Here is a 27,976-nt window from a genome sequence, read left to right on the forward strand (position 1 = left end):
GCAAAGACAGTGCCCGTGCGGGCCGCCAGCCGTCGGGAGCCTGGACCTCGGGGCGGCCCCTCCAAACAACCCCGCAAGGAGGCGTCCACCACGCTATCCCGACGGGGAAACTGAGGCCTGGAGAGGAGCAGTGCTTTGTGCAATGTCACGCAAAGGGGCTGAAAGCCAGGTACTCCGCGACCCACCGGGTCCCCAGCTCGCCGAGCCCCGCATCCCTCACACTCCGGGAGCTGCAGCTGAGGGGGGGCCCAGCGCGCACTTCCCGCCCGACGCCCCCATCGCGTTGACTGGGAAGGCACCGCCGGCTGCACAGGGCCGCCCTACCTTGACGACTGCCGCGCAGGTGGTAGTGGCGGTGGCGGCGGCGGCGGCGGTGGCGGCGGCGGCGTCCAGCTCCGGCTCCGCGCTCCTCGCCGCCCGCCGACTCCCCGCGCCCAGCGCAGTTGCCACCTCCCCCTGCAGCCCGGCAGGCTGGGCCGGAGGGCGGGGCGGGGGCCCGGCCCAAGGTCCGCCCTCTCGCCCGCCCCACGGGTCCGCCCGGGCCACCCTTCTCCGCCCCCACGACCGGGACCGCGCTCCTGGCTCCCCGGGGCGGGTCTCGGGGCGCGCACACGTGCTGGGAACAGGCGCGCACACGCCGCAGTGATTGGGGCGGGCCATCGGCCACCAGGCGGAGGCTGGGGACAGGCACAGCCGCCGGCTCCACGTCCCGCTGTACCCTCGCTGCGTGGTGTAGAACGAGGAACCTGACCTCCCGGAGCCTCAGTTTCCCCCGTGGTGAAATGGAGACAGTCACCGCGTCCGCCTCTTAGGGCTGTTTGAACCCTGGATGTGACGATCCCGGCCAGGTACAGTTCGCGCGCAGAGCCCGGCTGGGGAAGCGCTCCTTTCCCCGAGCAGTTAAAGCGGTTGCGGAGGCTTCCCAGTCCTCAGGGAGCAGAGGAGCCGGGAGCGCCGCTGCGAGCCGAGGAGGACGCCCTTCCTTCTCTCCGGACCCGAGGGGACGCTGCTGCCCTGTCTTGCCGGCTGGGGAGCCCTTAAGACACTAGGCAATGGGAAGGCCCTGCCTTTGGGTACCACCCCCACTTAACACTACTGAGCCACGCACTCCTCTAAGCGCCTTCTGTGCGCTACTCCCCTTCACTGTCACACAGGCCTATGAGGTTGATACCATTACCTATGGAACACGAAAGAAGCTGAGGCACAGAGAGGTTAAGTAACTAGGTTAAGATCGCACGGCTAGTCATGCAACCCCAGGCAGTATGGCTCCCAAGGCTACTAAGCAACTCCACACCACGTCTCCGAAGAGCTCTTGGTTTTCTTCAGTAGAGACGGGTATCTTGAGGTCCTTGAACTGCTCCGCGGCACATAGTAGGCACTCAATATATAGCTATAGAGTGGATAACAGAGTACACTATGTACTACTTTACATGTCTGTATTCTTTCTTTCTTTTTTTTTTTTGCGAGACAGAGTCTCACTCTGTCGCCCAGGCAGGAGTGCAGTGGTGCGATCTTGGCTCACTGCAACCTCCACTTCCGAGATTCAAGCGATTCTCCCGCCTCAGCCTCCCGAGTAGCTGGCAGAACAGGCCCGCACCACTGCACCCGGCTTTTTGTATTGTATTATATATTTATAGATGGGGTTTCACCGTGTTGGCCAGACTAGTCTCATATTCCTGACCTCGTGATCCGCCTGCCTTGGCCTCTCAATTGCTGAGATAAAAGGCGTGAGCCACTGCACCTGGCCATATCTGTATTATTTCTTCTAAGCCCACCAACCCCTTTATTTAGCCATGATTATTACCCCCATTTTACAGGTAAAAAAAATTGAGGCTTTGAGTGGCAAAGTACTTGGGGAGCTCTTGATTATCTCCTTAGAATGTGATTCAGCTTTCATAGTGCACTGCACCACTCCCCTGCCCAGAGCTGGATGGGCTCCCTGCCTACCACCCAAAGCCCAGTGTGCAGTATGGCTCTGAAAACCCCCATCCTACAGCTCTGGATAAAGGCCTCCTGGAGCTGGACTGCCCAGCAGGCAGACTGAATGCATGCAAGAGTTGGGTATCTGAACTTTCCAAGAAGCATATGGATTGCCGGGCACGGTGGCTCATGCCTGTAATCCCAGCACTTTGGAAGGCTGAAGCAGGTGGATCGCTTGTGCTCAGGAGTTCAAGACCAGTTTGTCTCTACTAAAAATACAAAAATTATCTGGGTGTGGAGGCATGTGCCTGTAGTCCCAGCTACTTGGGAGGCTGAGGCAGGAGAAACACTTGAACCTGGGAGGCGGAGGTTGCAGTGAGCCAAGATTGTGCCACTGCACTCCAGCCTGGGCAACAGAGTAAGACTCTGTTTCAAACAAAACAAAACAAAACAAAAAAAACAGCATTAACAGACAAAAAGCATATGGATGAAATCAGAACACTGGGAATTCTTTATGATCATGGGATGGTTTTTACCTGAATTGCAGCTGGACATTGGGCACCATAATCTTTCCCAGGCTAAGGCATCTAAGGATCTCTGTTGTTGTTATTGTAGTTTTTGCATGGTTCTGCTCTGTCGCCTGGGCTGGAGTGCAGTGGCACAATCCTAGCCCGCTGCAGCCTCCACCACACAAGGTCAAGCCATCCTCTCACCTCAGCCTCCCAAATGGCTAGAACTACAGATGCGTGCCAGCACAACCAGCTAATTTTTATATTTTTTGTAGAGATGGGATCTCACCACCTTGCCCAGGCTGATCTCGAATTCCTGAGTTCAAGTGATCTGGCTGCCTTGGCCTCCCAAAGTGCTGGGATTACAGGTGTGTGCCACCATGCCTGGCCCTGAATGTCTTAATTCACTTAGGGCTTGGGCCAGCATCTCTGGTGTGGCTTCTGCCTCCGCCAATGGCACTCGCCTTTGCTCTGCCTACAGTTCGCTTCCCAAATCATCATCTCCCCTGTGTAAACCCACTCATCCTTCCAGGCCTAGGCTTCCCAGAGGTCCTGTGGATGTCCCTCCCACCCTTGCATCTGCATCTTCCTAACCTGTGCCATGGTGGTTGGTGGCTGGGACTGTTCGGGGAACAGCTGGTTTGACAGAGACATCTCTGGGAGCTGTGGGCATATGGACCCATAAGCCAGAGGGAGACCTCTGCAATGAACCTGGGACCCTTCCCCAGGTTGCTGTGGCTGGGGAGCATCCTCCTCTCTTGCCCCTTCCCTCCCTCTCATCCTGGTCCAGATGCGGGATTGCACACATGGGGAAACTGAGGCCACAGTGGGCATGACCTACCCAGTACCCCCTAGCTAGAAAACCACATAGCAGGTCTGGCTCCAAGATTGGGCCCATCTGCTGGCATCTTCTATTATGCCTTAGTGTGGATTGGGATGGGCCAGGAAACCTTCCTCTTCCTTCCCAGTGCACCCACATGGCCAGCTTTGTTCATCTTCCATGTGTGGGTAAACATCTTGTGCAGAACCAGAACATATGTGTGTGGTGGGGAGGGGCAAGTTCTCCATCTATCTGCCCTGCATGGAACTTTCTGTATGACATGGGCCCCGTGTCCATGGGGGAGGGGGTTGAGAAAGAATGAGACGGCACCTGGGGGCTGAGGGCTGTTTGGAGAATAGTAGCCCTGAACATGGGCACTATCTGGAAGTGAGTGAGCAGCGCTTATGTTGAGGGGGCCCCTTCCACCTCCTTCGAGTCCCTTTATTCCTGGGGATGTAGCCCCAGGGAGGTTCCCTGGGTAACTCCCTTTCCCTCCTCTATAGAACAGGCTGGACCACAGCTTGCCGGGGGCCTATGGCCTGGGAAAGGCATGCTTTGAGCATGAGGTCCTGTCCCCTAGGGTGGGAAGGTGGGGCCAAGAGGGATCAGATCCTCCGGCCCTGGAAGGCAGCAGCCCCGGGGGAAAGGACGACAGCTGTGGTGCGGGCCAGGAACCCGACACCAGGAGCAGGCCCCAAACACACTCCAGAAAGAGCAGGGGAGGGTGGGCGGGTGCCCTGGGAGTAGCAGCAGCAGGCACGGATGCTCTGGAGTGGGCCCACTGGTCCCTCTCAGCCTCCCTGCCATGTGGGTGTCACGCTCCCCTTGTCTCTGAGGAAGGGGAGAAATAGCGCTACAATCCCAGTTTGAGGCAACCATGAGGAAATTCTTCCTCTAGGTTTTCTTGGTCTAGAACTATCTTCTAAGTGTACCCCCAGGAGGCCACACGCCAAGCCTGCCCTTTCCCCAGGTCTTTGGGGAAGGTGTTCTAGGTTCCAGAGGTGAGGTAAACCAGGGGGAGCCCTCCCTGGCTTTGCAGTAAGGTGTCTAGGCTTGAGCAGGGCTCGACCAGTAGCTGTGTGACTTTGGATGGGCTAGCTGACGTCTCTGGGCCCTGTCTGCTCGTTGGTAACCTGAGCTTGGCCTGGGTGAGTTGATGCTGCAGGACAGGTGGTTCTCAATCCAGCTGCCTGTCAGGGCTTGAGGAGGCAGTTAGCTCTCACCCTCACTGTCCTGTGTCCCCAACCCTCCCAAGTATCAGAATGCCCAGACCCCACCACAGGCTCCAAGTGTAAAACCCTAGCACTGACATTTTTTAAAAAGCTACTCAGGTGATTTGTGTGTGTGTGTGTGTGTGTGTGTTGAGTTTCAGTCTTGTTGCCCAGGCTGGAGTGCAATGGCGCGATCTTGGCTCACTGCAACCTCCACCTTCCAGGTTCAAGCGATTCTCCTGCCTCAGCCTCCCGAGTAGCTGGGATTACAGGCACTTGCTACCACGCCTAATTTTTTATATTTTTAGTAGAGACAGGGTTTCACCATGTTGGCCAGACTGGTCTTAAGCTCTTGGCCTCAAGTGATACACCTACCTCGGCCTCCCAAAGTGCTGACCACTGCGCCTGACCTACTCAGGTGATTCTAAGGTACAGCCAGGTAAGAACAAGAGGTTACATAGTGCTAAGTCAAATGCAAAGTACCACCCACCCCTCCCCCCAGGAGGGGAGGGAAAGAGCACAGGCACCCAGCTCTGAGCAGAGCTTCTTCTCTGCCTGGGATTGGGGTAATGTGGGGAGATGGAGGAGAGGAAGAGAAGTGGAGAGAGGAAGAGAGGGAAGAAGAAAAGCAGAGAAGAGGGAGAAAGCAGGAAGAACGGAAGGAGAGAATGGGGAAGGAGGAAAAGGAGGATGAGGGAGAAGAGGGGAGGAAGGAGAGGCAGGAGGAGGAAAGGGGGGAGGCAGGGGAGGGGGAGGGAAGGGGTGAAGGGTAGAGGTGGGCTGCTATTTATCCAGCAGCCCCTGTGCCCATTGCCTGATTCTTTTTTGTGTTGTTGCTGAAGAGGGAATTTGAGTTCCAAGGCTAAAAGCAGAGGGACCCCTGGGTCAGAGCTTCCCTGCAGCCTTGGGGCTTTCGCAGGCATCAGGCCCTGCCAGTGGTGTTCCCTTCTTAAGAGGGCTGCTCACTGCCGTCAATGGCACTTTCCTCTGTGCCAGGCTCCAGGCTCAGCACCGGTTTACCTGCTTTAGCCCTCCCAGGAGCCCCATGGGGCTGGACCCCTCAGCATCCCGATGACCAACTTAGGGGCACAGTATCCAGCCTGTCCGGGGTGCAGCTGAGACCCCCAGGCTGCCCTCATGCCACCATCACACTTCATGAACAGTTTGGTGAAAGGGCCTCAGGAGACAAAAAATGTTTAGCAAAAATGAGAAAGGCAGTCAAGCCCCAGTGCAGGGTATTCACGGAAACGCGGAGCCCTCGGGCCAGCCAGGAGCCCACATGGACAGGGAGGAGAGGACCCCTGAGTGTCCCCTCCCCGAGGCTGCACAGGCAGTGCAGTGTAGGGAATCAAAAGCCTGGTGCACCAACCCCTCGAATTCACACCTGTGGGTGACAGCGAGGGCTAGGGACCAGTCAGGGCCACCACGGGGACTGTCCTTGGTCCCCAGTGATGGGCAAAGCTTCCTCCCCAGCCCGGACTGGAGCCTCAGATCAGAGCCAGGAGGTTCCAGGGCAGTGTCCCCCAATCCTGGGTGGTTTTCCAGAGAGGCAGCTTCTGTGTGAGACCCCCCCCCCCACGCCCAATCCTTCACACCAAAGACAGCCAACGCAAGGCTAGACCAGCGCAGACACAGGTTTTGCTGAGAAATGAGTTGCCTAAGTTACTGGTATGGCCTTGACCCCCTGCCTCAGGTGGGGACAGACTGAAGCCTCTGTTTGCTGAGGCAGGATCTAGAGGAGCCCAACGCTGGGCTGGGGCCACAGTGGGTGCTGTGACGAGCCAGCCCTGGCTTGGGCTGCCACAGTCTCCACTGGCCACCTCCCACCCTCTCAACCACCCATTTTTCAGAGGAGAGATGACCCTCCATGCCCCAGCCGGTGAAGTGGGCAGTAGGAGGTCACAAGTGGGGCACCAGACCCAGGGCTCTCTGCCCAACCCCCACACCAAGTTCCTGGTGGTGGTACACAGGGGGTTTTCCCTGGGATCCCCCCAAAATGGGCTGTGAGCAGAAAGGAGGGCAAAGGGGTCGGCTGGGTTCTGGAAACAGGCCTCAGTACACAGAGGGCGTCCTGAAATGCAGACCCAGGCCGCATGGAAAAGGAGCTGCTACCCAGAAAGACAAAACCCTAACATCTCAGGGAACCAGGCAGGGGCTGGCCCTACAGATGCGCTCAGAATTGGCAGCCAGAGATGCCCTAGGCTGGAAGCCTGGTGGTGACACGCCCTGGTACCAAGGGCCCATCCAGGAACAACTGGTAACTGAGAACTGCTTCAGTTCCAAAGCTTATGAACTGTTTCCACCATTTATATAGTTTTATATTGATATAACTTAGAGGATGTTCCAGGTTACCCTATAGAGGCAGTGCTCTTGCTTGTTTATATGCCAAAGTGCTCTGTGGATGAGGTGCAAAGGGGTGGCATCCCTGGGTAAGTAAGTGCCCATGAAGAAGCAGCCCAATCAATGGCTTCAAAGCACACAATGTCCCAGTGGGGAGACTGAGGCCTAGAGAGGGGAAGGCATGTGTCCAGGGTCCCATGGTGATGGGACACCCAGGGCTGGGCCACTGGTCTGGGTCTGACCTCCAGTGGGTCTGCCAGCCAAGGTGAGGAAGGCTCTGGGGAGGGGAGGTGGCCACTTCAGGCTTCCCCCTCCCCCTCGTCCTCGCTGGCGCAGCCCTCGGGCACGGCTCTGCCCTGGGACGTCCGCCTCTCCAGGTACTCGGCCTTAAGCTGCTCCAGCTCCTGCAGCTCAGCCTCCAGCCGCTCCCGGTGGATGATCCGCAGCTGCCGCAGCTGTTTCATGCGGAAGGGGTTCATGTCGTTGAAGGCGATGTTCATCAGCTTCCTGGGAGGAGGGCAAAATCAGCCCAGAGCACATCACCCCACCTGGCCAGCGTTTAGCAGGCTTTCCCAGACAGACATCCCCACATTCCTTCTGCCCCTGTGGCTGAGCCCTGGCCCCTGCCCTTAGGAGGAAACAATGAATAAGGTGATTTCCACCCACAGAGATGTGTACTGAGGCAGGAAGAAGGTCAGAAAAAAGACACCTAACCCAGCAGGGAAGGGCTGATCAGGGAAGGCTTCTTGGAGGAGGTGACATGTTAGCTGTGTTTTAAAGAATGAATAAAAGGTGACCAGGCAAAGAAGATAGTGGTGGTGGCAGTGGCAAGGAAGCATTCTAAGAAGAAACTGTAGAAGAAGAAGAAAGAAAAGCCCGGAGGTGGGGTTGGTCTAGGAACTCAAATAATTCTGTTTTCCAGGATCACAGGCCATGGGTGTTCAGGGTAGGGCAAGGTGGGCAAAAAATGAAACTGCGTGGAGGCCTCAAATGCCATGTTAAGGGGGCAGACAGATCACTCAGTTGGACTTACCCAAATATTTCTAAGCTATGATAGGAGCATCAGCGTCACTTACCAATCTCTACTTGGCAAACACCAGCCTCCCCTCTGCTATGTGTCCTGAGGGTGCGTGGGTGTGGGAGTGGCAGAGGGGTGGGGGTCCTCACCGGCTGTTGGAGATGGTCTTGGTGAAGAAGCGCAGGTATTGGTAGATCTCCAGGCCATTCTGCAGCCTCAGGATCTCCTTCTCGTTGTACTTGAAAATGGCCAAGGCATAGCGAAACAACACCTGGGTGTACAGTGGGGGCTCAGGTGGGGCATGGGCACCAGGCAGGTCATCCCTGGAGGGAACCTGACAGACCCAGGCAGTATGGAAGAGCCTGGACTGGCTGCAGAAATTAAGGTCTGGAGGCACAATGTATGGGGGAGGGGGAGGGCCACAGAGGGTTGAGGGAGACTGAATACCCCAGGGGGCACAGAGCTTGAAACCTGGGGATTTGGACAGAGTCCTGGCTCTAGCCTGTCTGGACCCACGACTGTGGGTGAGGCATGGCTCCTGTTGAATCTCATGGGGTTAATCTGTATCTTTACATGGGGCTTTGACAGGAACCAAATGAAATGACAGGCTGGGTGCGTGGCTCATGCCTATAATCCCAGCACTTGGGAGGCTGAGGCGGTTTGATCAACTGAGGTCAGGAGTTTGAGACCAGCCTGGCCAACATAGTGAAACCCCGTCTCTACTAAAAATACAAAACTTAGCCAGGTGTGGTGGCACATGCCTGTAATCCCAGCTACACAGGAGGCTGAGGCAGAATTGCTTGAACCTGGGAGGCAGAGTTTGCAGTGAGCCAAGATCATACCAGTGCACTCCAGCCTGGGTGACAGTGCGAGGCTCCATCTCAAAAAATTAAAAACAAAAAATGAAATGAGAAATCTCAGGGTGCTTTGTAGACTGAGGTGTAAATTGGGGCTGAGTTGGGAGACTTGCCCAGATCTCTGGGCAAGGTCAGGACAGAGCTGGGTCCAGACCTGAGCTCCAGTCTCTTTTTCCAAGGCTTATTCCAAATAGGAAGAAGAAAAAGAGGGCTCAGGTGACTGGGGGCAAGGACAGAATAGGGATGTGCCTCTCTGATCATGCTCAGGCCTCCTCTCCATGGAAAGGAGATCCCCCAACTTTGGGATACACCTTCAGAGGCAGAACCACTACTTCCTCTCATATATGCAAAGCACTTTACAGCTGACAAAGCCACACTGTCAGGAGATGTCCTCAACAGCCCTGACAAGTAAGCACTGTCTTCCCATTCTCTAGGGGCAGAGCCAAGACCCAGATGGGGAAGGGACTTGCTCAGGGTCCCCCTGCCCATCCCCTGGCAGCACCCTACCTTGGTCCCCTCATACAGGAAGGCATCCCAGACCTGAAGGAGGATGTTGCTAATGAGACTGTCTGCAAAGACCACGAGGAACCAGTTGAAGGTGATGAGGGAGAGATCCACATGGTGCTGCCCCAGGTGGGCCATCAGCCTGGGCAGCTTCTCCGAGAGCAGGTCCTGGAGCACCCGCTGGTCCACCTGGAAGCCAGTGAGAGGGCCTGTCACCTGCAGCCCCAGGGAAGGGCTGCCTCCTTCCCTGCCCAGCCTTCCTACCCAGTCAGTCCACACACTGTCCTGAAGCTGCTCTGGGAAGGTCCTTCCCTGCCCAGGAGACACCTCGGGGAGCTGGAGCCCAGCCTAGTTGGGATTCAGGTACAGCATCACATCCCTCTGCTGCTTCTGACACAGGCCAGAGTCCTCTGGACTGGGGCACTGGGCTTTGCAGTGGAGCCGTGTGGGCTGGCATATCCTTGTCTCCCTCACCCACCTGAATCCCTTAAGCCAAGCAGGAGCTCAGGGGCTAGCTGATCCTCCTGGCAGTTCAGAGACACTGGTCTCATACCCTGGTGAAATGAAAGCTTTGTCTCTATGCTTACATCAGCTGACACCCACAGCCCCTTTTCAACACCCAATTTGTGCCTGACACCTAAGAGGCGAGGTGGATGTCTGGTCCTGGGACAGGTGTGTATGTGGGAGGTCATAATGTCCTGCTTCGCTGGACATCAAGTAATCTCAAGGCAGGATGCTCCTGGTGATGGAGGCCAGTGACCTCTCCTTGTGGCCATTGTCATGGCTCCACCTTGTTTCACTGGATGGGTTAACCACTCTCAAAACTGGCTCCCTCCCTGGCTCCAAGACACCGTTCTTCCGTGGTTCTCCTCCTCCCTCTGTGATGACCCCACTTTAGTTTCCCCTTGTTCTTCCTTCCTGGAAATGCTGGTTGCTCAGGCCTCTCCCCTCACTTAAGTCCTCTTCCAGGTGTTAGCATCAGCTGTGGCAAACAGCCAGTAGCTCCCCTCCGCCCTCACCCAGAACCCTGGGTCATTCTAAGGAGGCTAAGTGTCCAGTTCAAAACCTAAGGTAACTCCCCGAGTCTAAGATGCCGTTGCTACTGAAGGATTTATGGATGAACTGATATGCTGCAGGAGGAGTGGTGGGAGTTCAGAAGAAACAACACTAGCTCTCTGGCTTGATAAAACTGAAGCCAGGTGATGGACACATGGAGGTTCCTTATACTATTCATTCCCTCTACTGTTTTGAATGTGCAAAATTTTCCACAATAAAATATGAAAAAAGTGGTCATATAACACAGGTCAATTTGGGAGATGTTAAGATGTAAAAATTAAATACAAACATTTCCTAGCCTGCCTTGCAACTAGGGCAGCCATGAAATACAGTCTGACCAGTAAAGGGCAAGTAGAAATAGCTGGGTGGGGGAGCCAGCTCCTGGTGTTCACATTTTGCTTCTCCTGGCCTAGGCCATGGCCACAGTGCTGGACGCGATGCAGCCATTTTGTGAACAGGAGGTGATGGGTGTGAGGATGAAGGCCATATCCCAGAGATGGCAGAGCAGGGAGCTAGGAGCCTGAACCCCGTGGTACTGCCTGGTCATTCATTATCTGAGAAAAATCATCCCCCGCTGAAGCTGCTGTTAGGTTGGGCTTCCCTTCCGTGAAGCCAAATGCAATTCCATAGTGCAGAGGGAAAAATTGAAGGCTGAGAGATTCCCAACTTTTCTGAGAGCCACAAGCTTCTAGGAAGGGCTCTGGGGCCCTGCCTGCCTCACTTACCTGGGATGCTGTCAGCGTGTTGCAGTAGTAATCAGCTGGCATGATGGTCTCCACAATGGCCACCAGGCACCAGAAGGCACTCTCCTCCTCCTCTAGGACCAGCAGAGCGATGGCCGCTAGCCTGGAGTGGTAGGGAAGGAGGCCTAGAGTGATGACAGAAGTTGTGGCTCTGCCAGGCAGCACATGGCAGAGTTGGCTTCCTGGGTTCCAGGGGGAAAGTCCTTCCATATGAGCACCAGTGCAACCCCAATCCCTAACCAGATTGGTGTTCCTGGCACCTGGGGTGAGACAAATGCTCTTTTGGGGAAACAACTGGCAATTTCCAGAGGAATGGGGATCACTTCAGAGCATGGGCTCTGGAGTCAGGTTGCTTGGGTGAATCCTGATCTTGCAGCCTCCCGGGTGACTTTGGGCAAGTTACTGAACCAGTCTAAGCCCCAGTCTTGTAATAAATCCCAGGACTGTTTTGAGGATGAACAGAGCTCATTCAGTGCCCCACACGGTACCTGCCACAGTGAGCTCTTCATAAAAGTTAGCTATCCTCACCTTAATATTCACAGTCTTTGAGATCTTGGCAAGTTCACTAACCTCTTTGGCCCTCAGTTTCCTGATGTGTGAAGTGAGATTAACAATATCTATCCCCCTGAGGCATCTTGAAAGGACAGACCTACCATGCCTCGCTCACTGTCTGGCATTTACCAGATGCTCAATGTACATAGCTCTTTTTCTCCTTTACTTCCCCTCCCTGCCAAGTTAGCATAAGCCTCTAATGAAATCATTGGCAAGAAAAAACAAAACCCCACAAGGCTGAGCAGGGAACTCTTCCTGGGAGCAGTACTATTTTCTCTACTTTTCCCATCTTCCCTGGCACCTCCCACCTAGGGCCAATCCAAGGAGACATTTCCCAAAAATGTCTTCCAGGGACTACTGGTCTCCCAAGATGCTAGGTTAAACACAAGGTTCTATATTCAAAGACATCTGGGGAATGCTGCACATTCTAGCCCCTGAGAGGCTTATGACACACACAGTCTTAGTAAAGCCTCTGAGAAGTCCTGCGGTGACAAAACCCTGTGTGGCTGACTCGAACCCAGGGTTGCCCAGGGGGTCCACAGAGCCCCTGTTGTCCACTGTACCCATGGAGGCCTAGTAGAATGAGTGTTCCTCAGAGGACCTTGGGGAGATGTCGCTTTAGATAGCACCTCACTCTATCATAACCAGCATTTAAGGAACACATTCTCTCATCCAGATGGTTATGCTTCTTCTGGTTCTCTCTAGATTGGATTCATGACCTAGACCCCTTCTTTTGAGGCTCACAACTCTTAGAAATAGGGTTGAATATCAAAAGAAAAATGAAATATCCCTTCTCTTTTCCCACTAGATTGGGAAGGAATTTCTCCCAACTATGGTTCAAATATTTGTATAAAACCTTCCTGAATTGGAGTGAATGGATGAAAAACAGTCACAGGTCTCCTGGGAAATAGGAGGCTCTGTTTTCTCAGAGTCACTCCACAGGTCACTGAGTTCAAGGATGGCAAATGTGAGATACACTGGCCTCTACTCTGTCTGTGCCCAGGGCAGACATAACTAACTGATCATGGCAGCATTCCCTTTGTCTATGGCCATGATGGACATAACTAATTGATCACAGTACTCTTTCTCACTGAGTCTGAAGGCTGCCTCAGAAGCTCCCAGGACAGGGCTCCAGTCAGTTGCTTCCTACTGGTCGTCTCTGGTCCAGACAAACTCCTTATGGCAGTGGTAGGAAACCCAAAGCCCAGAAAGCATTAGATCATCACTGTGGTCTAAACAGGCTGGATTTGTTGCCTGTTTTGGTGGCAGGGTCTGTCATCTTGAAAAATCACACATACAGTTCTTTTTCTTTTTTTTTTTTGAGACACAGACTCACTCTGTTGCCCAGGCTGGAGTGCAGTGCTATGATAATGGCTCACTGCAACCTCCGCCTCCTGGGTCCAAGCCTCCTTACCACCTCAGCCTCCTGAGTAGCTAGAACTGGAGGCACGTGCCACCACGCCTGGCTAGGGTTTTTTTTTGTTTTGTTTTTTGACAGGGTTTTGTCATGTTGCCCAGGCTATCTCAAACTCCTGGGCTCAAGTGATCTACCCGCCTCAGCCTCCCAAAGTGCTGGGATTACAAGTGTGAGCTACCACTCCTGGCCCACGCATGCAGTTCTAATGGCCACCACTAGATGGCAAGGAAGACATGTGTCAGGGGCCTGCAGGCTCCGGCTTAGAGCCTTCCAAAGAATACACTGCACTTGCCACATGAACAGGCTTTTTATTATAAGTAATCTACCTTCCTTCCCTCTTTCCTTCCTTTCCTCCCTCCCTCCCCCTTTCATTGCCTTTCCTTCTCTCGCTCCTTTATTTTTTTTGAGACATACTCTCACTCTGTCACCCAGGCTGGAGTGCAGTGGCGTGATCTCAGTTCACTGCAACCTCTGCCTTTTGAGTTCCAGCGATTCTCCTGCCTCAGCCTCCCACGTAGCTGGAACCACAGGCATGCACCACCACGCCTGGCTAATTTTTGTATTTTTAGTAGAGATGGGGTTTCACCATGTTGGCAAGGATGGTCTCTATCTCCTGACTTCGTGATCTGCCTGCCTTGGCCTCCCAAAGTGCTGGGATTACAGGCATGAGCCACTGTGCCCAGCCTATTATAAGTAACTTTCTATTTTAAGCAGTAGTATAAATATTTACATGAGGCCAGGCATGGTGGCTCACGCCTGTAATCTCAGGAGTTCGAGACCAGCCTGGCCAACATGGTGAAACCCCATCCCTACTAAAAATACAAAAAATTAGACAGTCACGGTGGCATGCGCCTGTAGTCCCAGCTACCTGGGAGGCTGAGGCAGGAGAATCACTTGAATCCAGGAGGTGGAAGTTGCAGTGAGCCGAGATTGCACCACTGTACTCCAGCCTAGGTGACAAGACTAAAACTCCGTCTCAAAAAAATAAAAAATAAAATATTCACACAAATACCAATTATCTGCATATCAAATTTAAGTAAAACTACCACTCAAAGAAAGGTATTTTATAAAACCCCTCTGGGCACCTTCCGCCTCTCTTAGTCTCAGTTGTCCCTTTTGCGCCCCTCTGTGGCCTGTGTGCTACGTAGTCCTTCCACACAGGGAGAAGCTTCTCTCCTTCTCTGAGGCTTAGCTCAAGTGCCCCTCCTGCTATAGGATTTTTCTCTGCCCCTGCAGCACAGATCGAACTCCAAAAGCAGGCCTCAAGAAGGTTACATCTACATAGAAAAAGGTTTCTGGGAGGCCTCAGCACACCCTCTGCCACTGCTGCTATTTGGAGAGAGGGTGGGTTGTAGAAGGGATCAGGCTTGAGGCCGGGGGCCAGGGTGAGCAGTTGGCTGGGCCAGCATTTGTGCCTCGTGGAAACTGTGAGGCAATACGCAGGTTCCACAGCCTCTCAGACCCTCTCATGCTTCGTCTGGGCATGGGGGCACCAGTGAGGGTTTTCGTGAGGATTAAATGCCATTGGGTATTAAGCACCTGGCCTCCAAGAGGTCCCCATTAAGCCTTACTTCCTGCCTGGCCTTTGTGTGAAATGTAAAAGTTATTATCTATTCTGATCTCATAGCTTCCAGCTCCCTTCACAGCTATTCTTACAAGAGACTTTGCAGGTTTTGTGGATTTTAACATGTTCAAACAAATGAGAAGTACAGGGGCTTCTGTCAGACTGCTGAATGAATTAAATTTCTACAGACCTGACCTATGGCAGACATTTAGTGTGGCATGAAATCTGAACATATTTTCCAAGGAGGCTTTGACTGAGAGGCATTATTGTTGGAGTTTAACTCTTAATTCCCAAGAATTGTACATATACATGCTCAATTTCACCCAATTTTAGGCTGGAAACAGAGTATGAAAAATATCTCCCTTTGGGAACCATTCAAATTTGAGTAAGGACACTGAGTGTTGATTCTGTGTTAAATAAATGTCACACACCACCTATTCTAAACAAAGAGCAGCATAGCTTATGTAAATTTTGCTTAGGTATATGTGTATTTAAATTGAGTCAAAACTTGCTTTGGGAAAATATCTGCAACTATGCAACTTCTACTGAAATAACTGGTGCTGGGGGGGGGGTGGGGAATGACAGTCCCTCAGTCTTCGAAGGGACAGCCCTATGAGCCAGATGACCTCATTCCCTACTCCCAGTCCCTCCCTCCATCTCTCACTAACTGGACCAGAAGTAGAAATTATTCCTGGCTGGGCCAATCAGGTTCTCTCTCTGGGGAATTTAGGACTGCAACATGAGGGGTGGGGTGGGAAGACTGGCTGAAAGGCCCAAGACTCAGGAGCTGAGGTCTCCATTCTGACAGCCTCAATGGACGCTAAATGTCCAAAGAATGAACAGAGAGAGGCTGTTTCGAGAGAAGGAAGCAGACATGCAGAATGAAGAGAGGCCAGAGGCCATGCAGCTTCAGAGGGCAGCAGAGCAGCACCTTGGTAATATATGGCCTCAGGGGATGGCATTCACAGGACTGTGGCAGGAGGCTGCCCCCCGGGCTGTGCAGGGCTGCAGCCCTGCTGCAGAGAGCAGCTGTCTTGGCTTCTGGTCATCTGGTTCTCAGCTCTTTTTTTTTTTCCCCTGGCTTCTGTGAGCTACCCTTGTAACATTTAGAAAGCCCCTTTTCCCTGGATCTTCTGCGTGGGTTTCACTGAAAGCAAATGATTCCTGACCCAGGGAGTCCTGCAATATATGAGTGGGGCCATACCCTATAGACTCCAGCAGGCAGTTTGAGATGCCACGTGAGTCTTACCTCCCCAAGCACAAATCAAAGGAGAGAGCAGGGACATGGGGCCTGGAGCTCTCAGCTCTGGCCCATCTGTCTTGAACCTGTCCTCTCGCTGGCCTATGGGTAGGGACCAGACCTTCTGGGCTCATGTCTTCAGGATCTTGGGAGGCTCCAAAGAGACAGATCAGTGCTCTAAAACAGCAGCTCCCAACGTTTTTGGCACTAGGGACCATTTTTGTGAAAGACAAATTTTCAATGGACTGAGGTGGGGGAAGGGTGGTTTTGAAGCTGTTCCACTGCAGATCATCAGGCATGAGTTTCTCATAAAGAGCGAGCAACCTCGGAGTTCGAAATAGGGTTCACGCTCCTGTGAGAATCTAATGCAGCCGCTGATCTGACAGGAGGCAGAGCTCAGGCGGTAACGCTCTCTCACCCACTGCTCACCTCCTGCTGTGCAGCCCCGTTAACAGGCCACAGATGCTACCAGTCCGTGACCTGAGGGTTGGAGACCCCTGCTCTAAAAGGTGAAGGTTACACCTTCATAGGGCTCTGGTGGCTCACCTGTTCAGGCCCTGGCAGTAGCCGATGGTGGGGTTCTGCCAGGAGAAGGCCAGCAGCACACGGCGGAGCTTGTCGGGGAAGCTGGAGGTGGGGCAGGTGAAGTGCTTGTTGTTGGGGAAGGTCCGGTTCAGGTCCAGCTCGATCTGGCGGGCAGCAGGGTGCTCATGGGTCCGGCCCCGGCTCAGCAGTTCCTGGTAGCAGCCTGGAGTGTGCAGGTGCTGGACACGGAGGTGGACCAGCCACCTCCAGACACGAGGCCGGTGTTCGCGGGGCACTCCCGCCCGCAGCAGCTGCTTGAGCTCGGCTGAGGGCACAAGCTCGTCCAGGGCAGCCCAGCGCTCCCGCAGTGGCCGATCCACAGCCTCGAGGCCCAGCAGGTGGTGGGAGCGCACCTCCAGCGCCTGGATCTTGGCCAGCAGCTTCAGGTCTTCTACCTCATAGTCGGGCACCGTCAGGAAGCCATACTCATCATACTCACTGACAGTGAAAGTCCGTGTTAGCCACACCTTGCAGAGCCCTGCCCTAGATAAGGGGTATGGGGGGTAGGGAGGACCCCAGGCCAGGTTCCTGCTCTGCCTTCACTGAGGGTTAGCCATGAGTTCTGGGAAGGTCACTTCAGTTCTCTCAACCTCAGGTTGTGAATCTCTATAACGGGATAGGAATCTCTGCTCTGCCTCATGGAGACCCAAGGAGATCCTCTGTTGTAAGATGCTGGGAGCCTAGATAGTGCCTAGTACACAGAAAATGCTCAAGAGATATTTCCCTTCTAATTCTATGCAAATATAAAGAACCCTTTTATTACTCCATGCAGCCTTAGGCCTCAGGAGCCCTGTACTGTGCACACTACATCAATGACAGGCAGAGGGGGAGAGCTGGGGACACATTCCAGATGCCTTTCATATACTCAGCATTGACTCACCTCCACTCTGTGCCCTGCCTGCACAATCTCATCTAATCCTAACAATCCTGCAAAGCAGCTGTTTGCCCAAATCTTTTCTTTCTTTTTTTTTTTTTTTTTTTGAGACAGGGTTTCACTCTGTTGTCCAGGCTGGAGTGCAGTGGTGTGATCTTGGCTCATCGTAGCTTCGACCTTCTGGGCTCAAGTGATCCTCCTACCTCAGCCTCCCGAGTAGCTGGGAGTACAGGTGTGCACCACCACTCCTGGCTAATTTTTATGGTGTTTTTTTTTTTTGTAGAGGCAGGGTTCTACCATATTTCCCAGGCTGGTCTCAAACTCCTGGCCTCAAGCAATTTGCCCAGCTTAGCCTCCCAAAGTGCTGGGATTACAGGTGTGAGCCACTGTGCCCAGCTCTTCACCCACATCTTATGGAGGCTGAGTATGAGGCTCAGAAAGGTAAAGGGACTTGCCATGTGGCAAGAGAGCCAGGACTGGCTCCAAAGCTCTAACTTCTGCCACTAGACTGCTCAGCCTCCAGGGGCCTCTGAGAATAGCCTCCCCACTCCTTTCTAGTTCATGGCCCGTGTCTACTGTGCTCAGCAAGGGCTTGGTATGGAGGAGAGAGCCTGCTGGTCTCCCCTCCTCCTCTCTGTAGAAATGCAAAGCAGGGGGCTCTGGAGGCAGCCTGGGCCACGAATGCACTGTAGGGCCCATGGCTGGGGGCTGCCTCCTCCGAGCGTGCACCATCTCAGCTGCAGCCACATGCTCATGCAGGTGAAGATCAGAGGAGTTAACGCTGTGCTGGACTCGCATGTGGTTGGCAGGACCTGGCAGTAGGGCAGCTGGGGTGGGGCTGCCAGCTCACACAGACCAGCCCTGCCTAGGCCACCTGGCTCACCTGATGGGGCTTAGCTCGATGCTGTCAGCTGAGGCCTCCCCAGCTTCCCATTGCAGCGCCTCCTGGATGAGCTGCCTCAGCAGCTCTGAGCACTTGCTGGGTTCGTCTCCCAGGGCCTCCTGCAGCCTTTGCAGCCCGGCCAGGTACTTGCTTTCCACCTGGCAGTTTCTGGCCTGGAGGTAGGCACACTGCAAGCAGGGAAGGGCTGATCAGGCTACCTGGTGGGAGCTGGGCTACCCCAGAGGCCTGAGGCAGCACAGCCCTTCCAGCTCTCATCTGCCCCATTCCCGACTCCCAGGGAAAGGAGATAGGCCCTGAGGCCAGTGGTTTACAGCAAGGCAGGCAAGAGAGGCCCAGGCCCAGGTTGGAGCTGGCTCAGAAGAAAGAGGAAAGGGACATGCAGAGACAGCACAGGCTCTTACACAGCTTACGGTCCCATCCTGGTTCAGCCACTGCTAGCTGTGTGGCCTGTGGCAAGTTTCTTAACCTCTCTGTGTCTTCTTCATCCATAAAATGAGGATCATACAAAGTCTGCCTCAGGATTCAAGTGAGGATCAGGTGAGTGGATGTGTATAAATTCCTTCCCAGGGCGCCTGGCACAGAGCATGCTCTGCAGGTGGTATAACCGAGCAGCCCCCGAGGGACAGACACTGCCCTCTGCTGCCACCACCTAGGCTCTTTCTGTTCTTCCAACACACATCCCTCCTACTTCACAGCCCTCTTGCACCCTCTTCCCTTGCCTGGGACACTCCCCCTCTCCCTCCCCTTGAACTTGTGTGTTTCCATTTATACAAGCTGGATGGTGCTAGGCAAATTCCCTGTTGTCCATTTTTGTGATATGGGAACAGTGACCTCTGGGCCACCCTGAGTCCTATCTCATCCTGGGTGGCAGTCAGGGAACAATTCTGCTGTACCCCTGCCTGGTTGCCGTCTCCAAACACTTGCCAGGCACCAGCTCCAAGCCATCCTCTGTGCCTGTGCTTCTTCCTACCCAACCTGGTAGCCTCTCTGCTTCCTGAGTCCCATCAGTAACACCTGTTTCAGGGAGTGCGTCTTGCTCTGTCACCCAAGCTGGAGTGCAGTGGCATGATCTTGGCTCACTGCAACTTCCACCTCCTGGGTTCAGATGCTTCTTGTGCCTCAGTCTCCTAAGTAGCTGGAATTAGAGGTGTGCACACCACGCCTGGCTAATTTTTGTATTTTTGGTAGAGGTAGGGCTTAACCATGTTGCCCAGGCTGGCGTTGAACTCCTGACCCTAAGGGATCCACCTACCTTGGCCTCCCAAAGTGCTGGGATTACAGGCATGAGCTACCGTACCCGGCCCCTCCTCAGGGATTTCTGCTACTGGTTCCAAACACTCTCTCCACTTCCAGACTCACCTCCTCAAGCCTACCCTCCTGAGCAGTCTTCTTGGAACAGGAACAGAAGTCTGACTGAGGACTTCTCCACTTACAATCCTTCAACTCCCATTTCCTTGGAGTAAGCTCCAAATTCCTCATCTCCAGCCCTGCCCCCTGCCTCTCAGGCCACAAGTCTTTACTATACTGTCTCTTTTCCTGGAAGGTCCTTCTCCGGTGTTTGCCTGGATAACACTAACTCATCCTTAGGACTCAATTCAGAGGGCACCTCTTCCAGGAAGCCCTCCCCGACTTTCCTTCCTCCCTTTCGGCCCCCAAGAAAAGCCCAGGTGCATCTTGATTGTGTTACACTCCCTCACTAGTCTACATCCTTCTTGGGGACAGGAACCAGGCTTATTGGTCTCAGTGTTCCTACCCCATAGCTACCCAGTGAACACTGCAGAACAAATGACTCAATGGCCAGACCACAGGGGTCTGGAGAAGAACCTGATATGGGCCCTGCTCACAAGGGGTCAGTTCAGTCAGGAAATGAGAGTGAGATGGGGTGGGCAGTAGGGGGACCAGCAGAGGGGCCCGGGATGGAGATGGCCAGAACAGGGCCCCACCCCACACCTTGGTCAGGAGGGCCTTCTCCTTCTCAGCCGCCTTTCTCCAAATCTTTGTGACCTGGTGGATCTCGGAGTTGAGGAAGCGGTTCTGGGTCCGGTAAGCCTCCATGTCATCCTGGAGAAGAGAGTAAAGTATGTTATGAATTGGACATAAACATCTCCCTGGTCCTGGGGAGTCACACCCTCAAGTGAGCTGTTAAAGCTTCCTTTCTTTAGACATTTCCAATAATGGCAATGGAAGAGGAAGACTGAAAGAAAAAAACATTACTCATGGCCCCTTTGTCTATTCTTGATGTCAGCATGATGTGGTAGAAAGAGCACTAGGCCTGGATTCAAGCCCTGGCTGGAAGGCCTCAGGCAGCCACTGAACCACTCTGACCCTCTGTTTCCTCATCTGGGAAAGGGGCAAACACCAACTAACTTACTGGGCAGTTGGGAGACTAAGTGAGATCATGTGTGATAACACTAAGTACAGGGACCAAACGTAACAAAGTGCTTGAGTAGTGTTTTTTAAAAGCAACATATTTTATCATCTACTTATCATCACACTGTAAAATTAACCCAGTGTCACTCTGTAAACCTTCCAATGCCACCTAAGCTTCCCGATGGTCATTTTTAACATCTGGGGGATGACTCTATTGGGTGAATTTACCGGAGCGAACTCATAATCCTTTTCCTGTTGTTTTTTAATTTGAACCCTGCATGTCTGCAGTTGGTTTTGATTATGAATAATGCTGTGATGAACGTCTCTGAGTTTTCCCTTCGCAAGTTGTCCATCCAGTGGAGGGAATGAGCTCCTTGCTGCTGGGGCATACAAGGAGAAGCCGGACAAGCACTGGGAAGGTTCAAGCAAGGACCTGAGCCTCAGAGAAGGATCAGCTACAGCAATGGCTTTCGATTCTGCTGGGATGGATATTACATGAGCCATTCCATCACAAAACATATGCTCAGAGCTATACCTCCCAATTCCAGGGTATTTGCTGACTGAAACTCCAGCCCTTTCTCTCCCATTGATGAACGGGCTACAGGTGAGTGCAAGAGAAGTAGCAGCAGGGATGACTCTGACACAGCCTGATTTATTTGGAGATGAAGAACATCACACGTAGTTTGGGGCACTTCATCATCAAGGTCACATGTGCACAGCCCACAGGTGGTCCTGGCCCTCCCTGGATGGGTCTTCACCCTGGCCAAGATGATCTCCAAGGTCTTCCCAGCCTGGAAGCTCCGATGCATGCCCAGGGGCTGCTGCCCTCTGCCCAGAACCTGACACACTAGAAGGGCCTCTGCTCCCAGAGAAGGGAACAAATGCCCTAGGTGGACTTCATCACGTCACCCTCACCACTCCACGGGGGCTCTTGGTCGTGCCCCCATTGCAGACACCCCTGCTTTCATCTCCCTTGCTGTGCTAAGGCTGAAAGTACCTCCACTCAGCTTGTTCTCTGCCTTCTCCTGGCTGGACTCAGGCAATTCCAACCCATGGTGCTGCCCTCCTCCCCCTAACCAATCCTGTCCCTGCCCTAGATCAAAAACCCAGCTTCCCAGGAGCATCGGGACTTTCCAGGACCACTCCCCAATCTCCCTGGAGCCTAACACTTCAGATCTGGAGATACAGAAACTTATGAACAGAGGCCAGGCAGGCTTCCTGCATCACCCCCATCACCAACACCACGCTGCTTACATTCTCTCATTTCGTCCTCCTGGCAACCCTGGCAGGGATGTTCTTTTATTATTCCTGTAACACAGGTGAGGTCTCAGAGGCTCTGAAAGGGTAGGTCACTTGCCTAAGGCACAGCCAGTATAAGGCAGAGTGTGACCAAGCCCAGGTCTGTCTGATTCTTTTTGTTTGTTTGTTTTTTGAGATGGTCTTGCTCTGTGGTTCAAGCTGGAGTGCAGTGGCATGATCATGGCTCACTGCAGACTTGACCTCCTGGGCTCAAGCAATCCTCCCACCTCAGCCTGTCAAGTAGCTGTGGCTATAGGCATGCACCACCACACCCAGCTAATTTTTGGATTTTGTAGAGACAGGGTCTCACTATATTTCCCAGGCTGTTTTCAAACTCCTGGCCTTGAGCAATCTTTCCACCTCGGCCTCCCAAAGTGTTAGGATTACAGGCATGAGCCACAGTGCCCAGCAGGACTGTCTCATTCTAAAGCCCTAACCACCAAACTTCCTGCCGGGCAGCCTCTGAGCGCCCCTCCCACTGGAATCCACCTGGATGCCCACACTCTAGTCCCTGACCTTCAAGGGTTGTCCTTGGTGTCTCCTGGCGACACACACACACAGGCTCATGTGACCTCTCCTGCCCATCAGACAGTATAACAATACATCAATTAAAAAAAAAAAAAATCAAAGACGCTGGCATTTGCCATGTACCAGCATTGGCTGGTGGTCAGTGGCATGAATGCTCCAGCCATGCTGTCTGGGTGGAAATTCTGTCTTGACCACTGCGCCCCTGGGCAAATTACTTAACCTCTCTGCGCCGCATCCTCTCATCTTGAAAATGAGGGTAATAACAGTACTACCTCTGGCGGCTGGGAGAGGATTCTGTTATTATTATGTGCAAAAGGCTCAGAATGGTGCCTGGCATGTGGCAAGTACACCATGAGCATCTTCTCCCTCACTGGGTTTGCCTGACAACTCAAGAGCTACTACTCCCACCCTGCACTCACCCCGTCAGCTGGCTGAGAGAGTTCTGAATCCAATGCCCGAGGAAATACAACAAGTAAGGGAGGAAAGGACATACCTGACCTGGCCCATCTCCCTCACATCCACAATCCTGTGGGATAAATATTAAAGTGCCCTAATTCCCATTTAACAAATGAGGAAACACACACGGAGAAGGTAAGTTCCCTTCATCATGAAAGAGAGCCAGGATCCAAACCCAGGTGTGTTCAGCCCATGGCAGGTGCTCAACAGACACTGTGGAGAGAAAGCAGACCCAGCTCCGGCGCCAGCCACTGTTCCACACCACTGGGTCTCCCTCCCTGATACCACCCCTTCCTCTTCCCAGGTCTAGACGTGCTCATGGATATTTATTCACTTATTTTTCTTTCTTTCTTATTAAATTTTTTGAGGTGCAGTCTCACTCTGTCACCCTGGCTGGAGTGCAGCGGCGTGATCTTGGCTCACTGCAACCACCATCTCTTGGGTTCAAGCAATTCTCCTGACTCAGCCTCCCGAGTACCTGGGACTACAGACACGTGCTACCACACCTGGCTAAGTTTTTGTATTTTTAGTAGAGATAGGGTTTCACCATGTTAGCCAGGATGGTCTTGAACTCCTGACCTCATGATCCATCCACCTCAGCCTCCCAAAGTGCTGGGATTATAGGCGTGAGCCACCATGCCCAGTCTCTTTTTTATTTTTAGAGACAGGGTCTCACTTTGTCACCCAGGCTGGGGTGCAATGGCATGATCATAGCTCACTGCAGCCTGAACCTCCTGGGCTCCAGCAATTCTCCTGCCTCAGCCCCAAGTAGCTGGGACTACAGGCATGTGCCACTAAGCCCAGTAATTAATTTTTACTTTTTTGTAGAGATGAGGTCTCATTATGCTGCCCAGGCTGGTCTCAAACTCCTGGCCTCATGCAGTCTTCCTACCATGGCCTCTGAAAGCACTGGATTACAGGTGTGAGCCACTATGCTCGGCCACACACTGGTATTTCTAAGGCTTTGGAAAGAGGGCTTTTGTCACATAAGGTACCCGGCTTCCAGCCCCAGGGAAGGCACAGACATGCTGGACAGGCTGGACAGAGAGGCAGAGTGAGCACAACCCAGAGCAGAAGTGGCAGCAGGTGGCATCGGGCAGCACCGTCCCCTCTAGCTTGGTGCCCTACCTTGAGTTCTCGTCTTGGCTCAGAACTGTAAGGAGAAAAAGAGAAACCTCAGAAAAGAGAAAAGTCACCAGTGGAGTGAAAGGAGGAAAACAATGGAGAAGGGGGATGGGGGAAGAAGAGAGCCTGCTGCCTTTGCAGGAAGCAGGAGACTGGGAATTCTCTTTGGGTCATGCCCATGGACTAGGCCCTGTGCTGTGTGGAAGGCGGTGGCCCGGGCATGGGAGGCCCGGTTCTAGCTGCAGCCCGGCCTCTTCCTTCCTGACCCTGGGACAGTCCTTCCCCCTCACCCCAGCTCAGCTGGCCCTGCCAGAAAATGGGTGGGGCACATGTGAATTCAAGAAGTCCGTGATCCTGTTCTCAAAACCAAAGTCTCAATAACAGGGGCATTCCCTAAAGCTGGGTGTCCTCAACCACAAGGCAAACAGGAAACCTGAGCACTCCGTTTTCACACTTAAGACAAGGGATATCTGATGAGTCTTCTAAAAGCTAAAAAATAAGAAACACCAACTACATGCAAATTTTCTTTTTATAGAGACAGCATCTTACTTTGTTGCCCAGGCTGTAGTGCATGGGTGCCATCACAGCTCACTGTAGCCTCGAACTCCTGGGCAGCTCAAGTGATCTTCTACTTCAGCCCCCTGAGGAGTTAGGACTTTGGTGTGTGCCACCATACCTAGCGAATTTATTTAATTGGGTTTTTTTTTTTTTTTTTTGAGAGACAGGATCTTGCTATTTGCCTAGGCTGGTCTCAAACTCCTGGTCTTGAGCAATCCTCTAGCTTCAGCTTCCCAAGAAGCTAGGACTACAGGCACATGCTACTGTGCCTGGCTAATTTTTTTATTTTTTGTAGAGATGGGATCTCACTGTTTCCCAGGCTGGTCTCAAACTCCTGGCCTCAAGTGATCTTCCTGCCACAGTCTCCCCAAATGCTGGCATTACAGGTGTGAGGCACTCAGGCCTGGCCTTAGGCAACCCTTTAAAGCACAAAGCACAAAACACTGGGCCACAGCGGGCAACACACCTCAAATGAAGTTCCTACCCTCTATTACACACTGGTCCCTGTGGGATGGGGAAGTCTTGGGAAAGATAGGGACAGAGAAGGGGAAGGAAGGGGAGGGAAGGGGGAGCAAGGATGGTGGCAGTAGCGAGAAGTGGCAGCAGAGCAGACAGACCAGTCTGCACACCTGAGCTCCAACCCAACTCCAGCTCCCCAACTTCTTCAGCAGGTGGCCCCGGGCAAGCTCTTTAACCTTCCTCAGCCTCAGCATTCACATATGTAAAGGGGGAGCACACCAGCAACCGACTCAACTCAGGCTTGGTGCAAGGGCTAAATGCAGTGATGCAAGGACAGCATCGAGGTCAGTGCCTGGAACGCGGGAAACACCGTGCACATTCTACAGAAGGGAGCGGGGACACTTGTTAGCTGCAGGTCATCTGTCTAGTATTCGAGAGTGGGGCTGTGGGGGAGGGTCGTGCTAGCCCCTTAGGGCTCTCGGGTGCATTGGGATGGCACTAAGGGAGGCTGACCAGGCCAGGCCCCACACTCAGCTAAGTTTTGGGCTTTCATCTCTCATTTGATAATCTAGAGGCACCTTCACTTTTTTTTTTTTTTTTTTTGAGATGGAGTCTCACTCTGTAGCCCAGGCTGGAGTGCAGTGGTGGGATCTCAGCTCACTGCAACTTCCGTCTCCTGGGTTCAAGTGATCCTCCTGCCTCAGCCTCCCAAGTAGCTGGGATTATAGGCTCGTGCCACCATGCCCGGCTAATTTTTTGTATTTTTAGTAAAGATGGGGTTTTATTATGCTGGCCAGGATGGTCTTGAAATCCTGACCTCATGATCTGCCTGCCTGGGCATCCCAAAGTGCTAGAATTACAGGCATAAGCCACTGTGCCTACCTTCACTTTTCAGTAGCCCAGGATATCAGCGCTACTGGTTAATGGGTCAGTCAAGGCCCAGTCAAACTGCACTGGGTCTTGTGGTGAGGAAAGTGAAGAAGCATAAAGTAGTATTCCCATCAGCATGTGTTTCTAATGTGAATATTCCAGAATGAAGGGGTTTCCCGCTCCACCTAGCAAAGCCTTAGAGAGCACACCCTCCCCAAAGGCTGGGGCAGAGGATGGGACTGGCAGGCCCTGGAGGTAAGGCCCCCCTACCTTCAGGTGCTCTATCTTCTCCTGCTGGCTCAGGAAGTCCCTGTCAGCAGCGTTGGGGGGCAAAGGAGACTGGTCAGAGGGGTGGGTGAAGTCCTGGGTGACCTTCTCAGAGAGCTTGCAGATGACTTGCTGCTTGGCGTGGTTCTTGTCCATCAGCAGCTGCACGTGCTGCTGCAGCTCCTGCACCTGCTGCTCCCGCAGGCTCACTGTGTGTGCCAGGCTTTCCCGCTCCTGCTCCAGGGCCTCTACCCGCCAGCCCAGCTCCGCAATCTGCCGCACTTTGTGCCGCACCAGCTCCAGCCGGTCCTTGTCCTCAGCTGCCGCCAGGTATGCACTGGATGCCCTCTTCTCCTGTTGGGCGGCCTCCAGTGCCTTGTGTAGGATCTTTACCAGCTCCTGGGCAGGGACAGGGAAGCATCTTGTGAGCTCAGGGAGGGCCTGCTGGGTGCCAGAGTGGGGCATATGTTACCCCTAGTTCTCCTAACAATCCTGAGAGGTGTCCAGCAGCATCCCTGGGGCATCTCATGCTGACACTCACTTTCTCTGTCTCTGTTCAAGTGAGTGTTAGCTGGGCACATGGTTCCCCAGCTCAAAACTGCATCTCCCAACCAAGCTATGGTAAGGTGTAGCCAAGTGACTATTCTGCCTAAATGGGAAATAAAAAGTGAGATGAGCAGCTTCCAGGTGCTGCCTTTAAAACCACTAGACACATGCTCCCTGGTCCAGTTCCCTTTGCTTCTGTCTGGGAAGTGGCAGGAACTAGAGTGGCCAACTCAGACCTACAAGCAGAAGGTATATGTTGAGAGAGAGCTGTCCCCTCAGCTCAGAATTGCTCACCTACCTCTGGGTTCTTTAATGTGAGAGAGAAATAAACTTCTCACTTGTTTTGGGCCACAGAGCTTTGAATTTTTTTTTTTTTTTTTTTTTGAGATAGAGTCTCAGTCTGTCACCCAGCCCGGAGTACAGTAGCATGAACATGGCTCACAGCAGCCTCAATCTCCTGGGCTCAGCTGATCCTCCCACCTCAGCCTCTCAAGTAGCTGGGACCACAGGAGCATGCCAACACACCAGGCTAATTTTTGTATTTTTTGCAGAGACGGGATTCTGCCATGTTTCCAGGCTGGTCTCAAACTCCTGGACACAAATGATCTGCCTGCCTTGGCCTCACAAAGTGCTGGGATTACATGTGTGAGTAAGACCTTTCAGGTTGACTGACGGTACCATGGACACCATAGTAACCTCTGTGACTTGCACGGACACTCAGATGAGTTCCTGGAATTAGAAAATCTGAAGTAACTGGAAGACCATGTGTCTACTGGTTTTAGAAACATGGAAGAGGGGAAGAATGATCAGCCCTGCAGTGCCTAACTAACTTGACACATCCTTCTATTGTTCCTGTAACCGACCTTGGTCAACCTTGTGACTCCAGACCCTATGACCCCCTCCCAGCCTGCAAAAAAAAGCCCTAAACTGTAACTTCTGTAACTTTCCACTGCCTACCCCAAACCTATAAAACCAACTCCTATCCTACTGTTCTCCACTGACTCTCTTTTCAGACTCAGCCTGCCCACACCCAGGAGAATAAACAGCCATGTTGCTCACAAAAAGCCTGTTTGGGGAGTCTCTTCATTCAGAGTGCGCATTTTAACAGTCACCACATCCAGTGGAGATGCTTCTGTTACGGCAGCTGAACCCAGACCCTGACATACACACGTCCATTTTAGGGAGGAGCAAACTGAGGCCCAACAGAGAATAGAGTGGAATTCAATCTCAGTCAACCAGATTCCAAAGCCTGTGCTTGGTCACCAATAAAACCAGGGGTGGCAGCTATGTGCCATTACTCTTCCCTCTCATCCCTGTGGCAGACATCACTAATTAATCTCTGTAGGAAATAAGAATAAATAAAAGGTTCCTCTTCAAAGCTTTC

General features: G+C 53.0%; 3 protein-coding genes across 11 annotated transcripts in view; 1 reads left to right on the forward strand and 2 right to left on the reverse strand.

Annotated features, from left to right (window-relative positions):
- Positions 1 to 1,047, reverse strand: part of CORO2A (coronin 2A) — a 69,051-nt gene extending 68,004 nt beyond the window's left edge. Inside the window, exon 1 of one of the 2 annotated variants that reach the window (XM_054258168.2) lies at positions 752 to 1,047. The gene's annotated coding sequence lies outside the window, so the exon portion shown is untranslated. Of the gene's footprint in view, positions 1 to 324; positions 563 to 751 lie in introns of those variants that run through there. The other variant, XM_035252980.3, reaches the window with a different exon arrangement.
- Positions 1 to 27,656, forward strand: LOC144582589 (uncharacterized). The gene is made up of 2 exons (XM_078373123.1): positions 1 to 848; positions 9,201 to 27,656. The coding sequence occupies exon 1, from the start codon at positions 143 to 145 to the stop codon at positions 644 to 646; it is 504 nt and encodes a 167-aa protein (XP_078229249.1). The 5' UTR covers positions 1 to 142; the 3' UTR covers positions 647 to 848; positions 9,201 to 27,656.
- The window catches only part of TBC1D2 (TBC1 domain family member 2), a 59,533-nt gene continuing 38,306 nt past the window's right edge, over positions 6,750 to 27,976 (reverse strand). For 5 of the 8 annotated variants that reach the window (XM_078373089.1, XM_035252946.3, XM_078373084.1 and 2 more), the window contains 8 exons: positions 26,050 to 26,445; positions 20,065 to 20,175; positions 18,094 to 18,281; positions 16,298 to 16,774; positions 10,961 to 11,081; positions 9,183 to 9,368; positions 7,968 to 8,089; positions 6,750 to 7,307 (listed from right to left, as the gene is read on the reverse strand). In XM_078373089.1, coding sequence (XP_078229215.1) covers positions 7,100 to 7,307; positions 7,968 to 8,089; positions 9,183 to 9,368; positions 10,961 to 11,081; positions 16,298 to 16,774; positions 18,094 to 18,281; positions 20,065 to 20,175; positions 26,050 to 26,445 — 1,809 coding nt within the window. In that variant the 3' untranslated portion in view covers positions 6,750 to 7,099. The other 3 variants (XM_035252969.3, XM_035252932.3, XM_035252967.3) reach the window with 3 other exon arrangements.

The sequence above is a fragment of the Callithrix jacchus genome, chromosome 1, assembly GCF_049354715.1.
Source record: "Callithrix jacchus isolate 240 chromosome 1, calJac240_pri, whole genome shotgun sequence".
NCBI classification, from domain to species: domain Eukaryota; kingdom Metazoa; phylum Chordata; class Mammalia; order Primates; family Cebidae; genus Callithrix; species Callithrix jacchus.

Bases quoted from the DNA above. Each gene is read 5' to 3' on its own strand.
- LOC144582589 (XM_078373123.1), top strand. From the start codon at position 143: ATGTCACGCAAAGGGGCTGAAAGCCAGGTACTCCGCGACCCACCGGGT.